Genomic DNA, 7,986 nt, shown 5'->3' on the forward strand with positions numbered 1-7,986 from the left:
CTACGCTACTTTCTTGGAATTGAGGTAGCTCGTGGAGCAGAAGGAGTTGTTCTATCTCAGCGAAAATATGTACTTGATCTTCTCAAAGAAACTGGAATGTTGGGTTGTAGGCCTGTAGCTTCTCCAATCGACCAAAAGATCAAGCTAACTGAACTTGCGGGAGAGAAAGTTGATCGTGAAAGGTATCAAAGATTGGTAGGTCGGCTGATTTATTTGACCCACACCCGTCCAGATATCTCATTTGCAGTAAGTGTGGTAAGTCGCTACATGCATGATCCGAGGAAAGATCATATGGATGCAGTGTACCATATTCTGAGATATCTCAAAGGTGCCCCAGGGAAGGGATTAATCTTCAGAAAACATGGTCATTTTAACATTGAGGGCTATTGTGATTCTGATTGGGCCAGTTGTGCTGATGACAGAAAATCCACATCAGGATACTGCATGTTTGTTGGAGGCAATCTAGTCTCTTGGAAGAGTAAGAAACAGTCAGTAGTAGCAAGGTCAACAGCTGAAGCAGAGTATAGAGCTATTGCTATAGGAGTTGCGGAGATGTTATGGCTGCGAACTCTCCTAGTAGAACTAAAGGTGAATCAAGAAAATCAGATGATGTTGTGGTGTGACAATAAGTCAGCAATCAGCATTGCCAACAATCCGGTACAGCACGATAGGACCAAACACATCGAAATCGACAGGTTCTTTATCAAAGAAAAGCTTGATAATGGAATATTAAAATTGAGTCATGTTTCTACTGAACATCAAGTAGCAGATTGTCTTACAAAGGGACTTGGGCCAGTAAGTCTTACTAGATTGTGTGACAAGATGGGCTTAGTGGATATTTTTCACCCATCTTGAGGGGGAGTGTTGAGAATGTTTAAAAGTTGTAACGGCTAGCCCAACGGCTAGTTAGTTCCAACAGCTAGTTAGCCCAACGGCCAGATCTTGGCCTTTATAAAGAGGGACTTCTCCTCATGTAAATATAAGAGATCTCTGTATTTTCTCCCTCCAACGAATGTATATTACAGAACAGATGTGCTTTCTCATATTTCTTTAGATACCTGCTAGGCATGCTCCCGAACCGCTGAATCTCTCTATGTAGTGTGATACCTCATCTATATAGAGTCCATAGAGAGGGCATCCTTGTTTTACTCCAATTGTACTAGCCACAGCCTCTGAAAGCCCATTGGGAGATCACATCTTTCATGATAAGGCTTCATACAGTGCATAGATTCCTCATTGCATATGTATAGGGATACCATGGGCTTCTTGTCATTGCATTAGCCGAGTGTGGCACAATATCGAAGGCTTTTCGGAAATCCAGAAAACAGCAATAGATCCTCTTACGATGGGTCTCCTAATGTACAGATCAAGACGAAAATCATAAGTAGTTCATAATCGAGGGTTCGGGACGGGGTGGTGAACATGCCTTCGATAAGGGTTTGGCAGTTCATAATGGAGAGTTCGGGATGGGGTGGAGAACATGCCTTCGATAAGGGTTTGGTGGTCAATATGTGATTCAAAGTTGTGAGGCCCTTCTAGAAGCCCGCCTTTCTAGCTTAATGCTAGCCATTTCTCTGTCCACATGGTAATATTTGATTCTAGGGATATAATTTAGCCAAGTAATGGCCAATCATGATTGTCCTATAATTGCTTGGCATTGTGGGGTCTCCACTCTTGAAGATTGGCACAATGGTATGTTTTGTCCAGCTAGTAGTGAAACCTTCACACATAGCTCTTATAAAGATGTGTGCTAGCAATGGAAGCAAGCTGTTATAGACATAGATAAAGTATGTCATTCTAGCATGTCATTGTATATTTCACAACTATACACATTCTCCTTGGTAAATGGCTATGTAGCGAGCTCACTTTCCTTCTCAGCATGTACTTTGTGGATCCATCCTTTACCCCAAAGCTAGATAAGCATGGTCTGCAGCAAAGCCAATAGGTCTTCTAGGGATAGTGAACTTTGTTATTTTGGGTATAAGAGATGCAGATCCCATCAAGTAATCAACTATGTTTGCACCTCCTTTTGGGTTCCAACATGTCAAAGCATATGATTTGGGCCATTGTGACAACCATAGATTGACACATGCGTGATAATCACAAACTGAAGGTTTGCACCTCTAGAAAAATCACCATATTTGCCATTATACAATGCTATTGTAATAATATGAAGGATGAGCAAACAACTTTGTTTGATACAAGTGGTGCCATATGTTGGAGGAATTGTAATTGAAGGACCAAACTGCCTTATATATGCCTGTGACAACTTGGTCCTGCTCTTGGCACACATGTTAAAGAGGGCTGTGTAAAAAGTTTCTCTTGGATTTCTGACAAAGTGTACAATTTTATTGATCTTCAAGAGTAGAGATCCCATGGTACCGAGCAACTATAGGACAGACATGATTGGCCCTTAGTAAAAACTTAATGGCTTGATCATAGTCAGAATTTAGTGCATGAGTAGAAAGAAAGAAAGACATATCAATGTCTTCTAAGAGGCCAAAATGGCTTGTAAGACCAAACAAGAGATTACATCTTTGAGCACAACAAACCAAAATTTGACAAAGAAATCTTTGAGCACAATAAATTTGCCCAAGGAATCCTGGTATCTATACATGCAAGATTCTCAAATCACATAGATTGTAATTTGTTTTGAAAGATTTCTAACATAGATCAATCCAGAATGGAGAGATCTTTGAAGCTAGGGAAGCACTGGCAATGGTGGGATATAATGACTTTTATCTATCTATGACAAGGGTGGTAAGATCGTGGTCTAGAAGACCGTGGGTATGCACACAACAATTGATATTGTCCGATCCATTGTAATCCTTTTGCAATGTTTGAGCAAGAAGCCCACTCATGTAGCCTTTTCATTGACTTATACCATGAGTAGGAGTGATGGAGCTAAAGAAAGTTGTGATTCTTCTTTTGTTAATGAGTTTGGGTGGTGGTCCTTCAGCAACTTCTCCCTATGTCTCTTGAGTTCTAGCAAGAACAGCCCCAAGCACCATTGGTCCTCATATTCCATTACCTTGCATAGTGGGCCAAACCCTTGGTTAAAGGGGCAATTGTATCTCCCTCTTATTTCATAAAAAACAATACATCAAATTCTACTCCCTAATCAGACAATTGGCAGATTCTTTCTTCTAGAGGTTTGCACATATATCCTTACCTCAATCTCTAACTGATGTGAAGAGGTCCACAACTGCCCTATCACAGTGCACACAATAGATGTATCTCCATATTAGAGGGCCTGATGATGAATCCATCCACCAATTTGAGTAAAAAGTGTGCCTTATAGTAGGCCATTTTCCTACTAAGAATAGAATAAATATTTTATCGTCCATGATGAGGATAAATTTGATCTATGGGACCAAATCAACGTATCTTGTATGTGACTCCTTCCTAAAGAAAGAAAGAAAGAAAGATAGATATATTAACGCCTTTTAAGAGGCCAAAATGGCCTATAAGACCAAATAAGAGATTACATCTTAAGTGTTGTCTCGTGTTTGAGAACAAATCAAAATAAAATAAATATTACACAGTAAATATAAAAGTAAATAACATGAAAAGAAAAGAAATGAGGGAATCTGGTTTTTGGCACATGTGAGATCCTCAAGTTAGGTATATTGTAGCTTTTGTCTTCGAAAAATCTCTAGCATAGGTCGATCCAGAATGGAAATGTCTCCGAAGCGAGGGAAGCACCTACGATGGCGGGAGATAATGGCTTTTATCTGTCGATGACCAGGGTGTTGAGGTCGTGGTTCATGGGTCTGGGGTCTAAGAAGGGGCTTACTACTCTGTAGTAAAAACTCTCAATGTAAATAATTCATGCACATATGTGCTCACCCTTCTTGGTGGAAATTTGAGTATGACACTCACATTATCATGCCTGTCTAACAAGTCATCATATTTCTCATGAATTACCTTATAAGTTGAGTACTACGTTTTCATTGCATACCTTGCATATCTTCATGTTTGTGTGATGATTCCAGGATGCTATCTCAACACTTAGCTTGTGTGAGAGAGTTCAAAGAAGTGTTAAGGCTCTCCGAGAGCCACGGGTCATGGGTGTACTTATGTGATTGGATACTTTTTGGCATTTTTTCTTTGTATTGGGGTCTATAGGGTTAATACATGCCACTCCCGCTCAACCAATATTACTTATAGTGTGGGGCCATATAGATTTTATGATATAGCCATCAATATTACGTATACGCTTAGCTTCATGTTTGCAAGTTTCAGTGAGAAATATTATATCTGCATTGTTAGCTATATCATGTAATTCCAAGCCTTTATTCCACGGATATCCTCGACAATTCCAAAATGTGATTTTCAAAATTGAGGCAGTCCCATTGGTCACACTTGCTATGGATTTTGAGCTCCTTTTTTAGTTGCATAGGCTTTCCTTCTTTGATCTCATCGTCCAAGACCTATCTAATTCAAAAGTGAACACTCCTTTTGTGACAAGTCAAGGGCCATACAAATAGTTCTTAGTAGAACATTCAAAATTGGCGACCCTAGATTGGGCAATTGCAACATGTATGCGTAGGGCCACCTCTAGTATCCCTTGAACCCAAGGTGCTTCCCTAGCTCCAAAGGCCTCTTTGTCTTGGATTGACCATGCTGGAAGTCTTTGAAAGGCAGAGCTTTCAGTACATTTAAGCTCACAATATTAGGTGCTTAGCTAATAGGGATATCTGTTACCTTAGGCAGTTTTACTAATCTCGTTATACTTATTTTAGTTTGTTGTTCTTGAAGATAAGACAACATTGTAAGATGCAATCTCTTGTTCAGTCCCAGTCCATTTTAGTCTCTTAAAAAACTGTAATATATATTGTCTTTCTTTTTCATTTTAAAATTTGAAGTCCTGAATAAGCTTTCTTATAATTTATAAAGGTATATATACGGGAGTAATGTTTGCATCTGTCTCATTTCTGAAGATATTATTATACTCTAGTGTGTATATTATTTTAGATCATATCTGTCTTCATAGCAGATTTACATTCTAGCATCAAACTTGACTATTACAGATCTTAAAGGAAGAGGTTCATGACCTACTTGATCCAAATGCTTCAGTTATGAGCCGGTCAGAAACTTCAAATGGGTTAGGTTTTTTCATGGGAAGTTACAAGAATGCATCGACCATTAAGCCTTCCATACAAATTCGTGAGACTACCAATGGGGATATTATGCTCTCAGGTGTTAGGGAAATTGAGGTAAGAAATCTTCAGGAAATGTCTTTATGCTTGCAACAAGGAGCACTTTGCCGTGCAACAGGGAGCACAAACATGAACCCATGCTCCAGGTGATCCCCCTTATTATTATTATGATTATTTTTGTAATAAAGTTATATTACTAATGGAAACCATGTTCCATGTTAACATTGAACTGTTAAAAAAAAGATTTAAACCTTTATTATTTCAATCAATAAATGATGTCTACAAGTTAATATTGGGCTTCATATTCAAGGTTTTATAGATATATCATTTGTGGTTGCTATATAATGTGGATTGAAATTGGACCCAAGAACAATTGGATCTACCATATTCTTTGTAGTGTGAATTGATCTTGTTATTTATAGGAAATAGCATGGCATGGGTTTCTCTTTGTAGCAGTCCATTCATGGTAGAATTAACAGTGGATTGCCTTTTCTAAACAGAAAATTGATCTTTCGAAGACAAAAGCTACAATATACCTAACTTGAGAATCTCACATGTGCCAAAAACCAGATTCCCTCATTTCTTTTCTTTTCATGTTATTTACTTTTATATTTACTGTGTAATATTTAATTTATTTTGATTTGTTCTCAAACACGAGACAACACTTAAGATGTAATCTCTTATTTGGTCTTATAGGCCATTTTGGCCTCTTAAAAGACGTTAATATATCTTTCTTTCTTCTTTCTACTAATGCTACAAGACAATCAAGGGCTACACAAATGGGCTCCCAACCAGGTCATAACAAAGGGGTTACAATAGATCGGGAATAGCAATTTGTCATGCACGTAGGCCCCGCCCCCATGGACCATGACCGCACCACCTTGTCATCGACAGATAAAGGCCATTATCTCTCGGCATCGCAGTTGCATCCTTTGTTTCGGAGACCTCTCCATTCTGGATTGACCTATGCTAGAGAACTTTCGAAGAAAAAAGTTATAATATATCTAACGTGAGAACCTTACATGTGCTGAAAACCTGATTCTTTAGTATCTTTTTATCTTACTTACTTTTATATTTACTTAGTAATATTTATTTTATTTTGATTTGTTGTTCTCAAAGACGAGACAACACTTAAGATGTAATCTCTTGTTTGGTCTTATAGGCCATGTTCGCCTCTTAAAAGACATTTATAACTCTAACTCTTTCTTTTTCAAAGTTTTCATTTGTCATCGTCCTCATTTCCTAGCTGTACTCTACATTATGGTCATACCAACAACAGTATAATTTGTGAAGAATGGTCGTACAAAATCTTGAGGAATTTAAATCATTATGCATACTGTTCTAACTTCTTATTAGGAAAATACCATCTCTCATACAATTATTCCTTGATTGGGTATAGATTGTTTCTTTTTCTTGATGATAATTCTTGATGTCAATGTACCTTTTTGGTTTGTATGTACAGTCGGTCACATGCAATATTTACTGTAACATTGGAGCAGAGAAAAAAAATCGATATAGATCTTAAGGAAATTAACACGAAAGTAGACAATATTGAGGATTTTCTGCGTGCTAAGCTACACTTGGTTGATTTGGCTGGGTCAGAGAGAGCTAAACGAACTGGTGCAGATGGATTACGTTTTAAAGAAGGTTTGGTTGTTGTCCTCTTTTAAGACTATCTTCTTTGTCTTCATATTTGTTACTTTACAAGGAAGTCCTTTGTTTATTTAGGAGTCCATATAAACAAAGGCTTGCTAGCGCTTGGAAATGTTATCAGTGCATTGGGTGATGAACGGAAGCGCAAAGAGGGTGGTCATATTCCATATCGGGATAGTAAACTAACACGACTACTTCAGGAAATTATTTTCTGCATTGATGAAACTTAAGTTTTCCTACATTGATTCCTATTTGTATGTTAATTATCTTTTTGTTAAAGAGCTAGTCTGTTTAATGAAAACCAAAGATAAGCTGGAAAATAGTGTCAGTTCCTAGAGCTCATTGAAATATTAAGAGTTGAACCAAATTATTGCTGTTGGATACACGTGTTACACTTATATGGAGTGAAGATTGGGGACCATACCTCCACAATATAGAAGGATGTAAAAGGCTGGAATTGCTACTAGTTCCTGAGCAAAATTAATGTGACATCAGATTGCTAGAGGTGAGATGGGAGAAGTCACAGAAGTCACAAAGGCACCTTTAGAGTTGTGACTTAGATACAATGGATATGGGAACTAATCAAGCACCAATATCCATGTTTATTCTCAAAGACAAGACAATATTTTAAGATGTAACCTCTCATTTGGTCTCATGGATAATTTTGCCTCTTCAACGAGATTAGTATATCTTTCTTTCTTTGCCCATCTATGCATTGACCAGATCACGGTGATTCCAAATGTAATTTGTTGGTATGCCCAACTGAATTTCGGTTTAAAGTACATGGCTTATGTATAAATGTTCTCCCACTATTTGAATGCAAATTGACTGCCTATATTTAATCATGAATCTTCTGTCAAAGATAAATAGAGTAATCAGTAAGTTTAGATTAGCTGTAGAGAGAACTTGGATTAATTTGAGAGTATGATATCTCATAAATTCCCACAATTAGGGGCTCACCGAGAATTGGTATGTACATGTCTCATAACTCCCCAATCACCATTTATAAATCGTCTTATTTGCTATTTTAATCATCCATGTGTGTGATGTGAGCTGTTGCAGTGATGAAATAATTTGAGTGACAAACTCATTTGAAGAATTAAAGACCTGCTACTACTGTACTCTAGTATTTGAGAAAGTACACGAAACTATCTGAGAATCAGAATCAGTG

At 37.7% G+C, this 7,986-nt stretch overlaps 1 protein-coding gene and 1 pseudogene across 1 annotated transcript; both read left to right on the top strand.

Annotated features, from left to right (window-relative positions):
* The first annotated feature begins 6 nt into the window (after positions 1–6).
* LOC147847137 (secreted RxLR effector protein 161 pseudogene) lies at positions 7–1,047 on the top strand (annotated as a pseudogene).
* Positions 1,048–5,002: 3,955 nt separating this feature from the next.
* On the top strand, positions 5,003–7,691 carry LOC147847138 (kinesin-like protein KIN-4A). The gene is made up of 3 exons (XM_087339525.1): positions 5,003–5,308; positions 6,625–6,809; positions 6,891–7,691. The coding sequence occupies exons 1-3, from the start codon at positions 5,082–5,084 to the stop codon at positions 7,043–7,045; spliced, it is 567 nt and encodes a 188-aa protein (XP_087195651.1). The 5' UTR covers positions 5,003–5,081; the 3' UTR covers positions 7,046–7,691.
* The last annotated feature ends 295 nt before the right edge of the window (positions 7,692–7,986 follow it).

Source organism: Azolla caroliniana, unplaced genomic scaffold (assembly GCF_043228905.1).
Source record: "Azolla caroliniana isolate FFs.n. ecotype wild unplaced genomic scaffold, voAzoCaro1.0.p SCAF_1467, whole genome shotgun sequence".
NCBI lineage: Eukaryota > Viridiplantae > Streptophyta > Polypodiopsida > Salviniales > Salviniaceae > Azolla > Azolla caroliniana.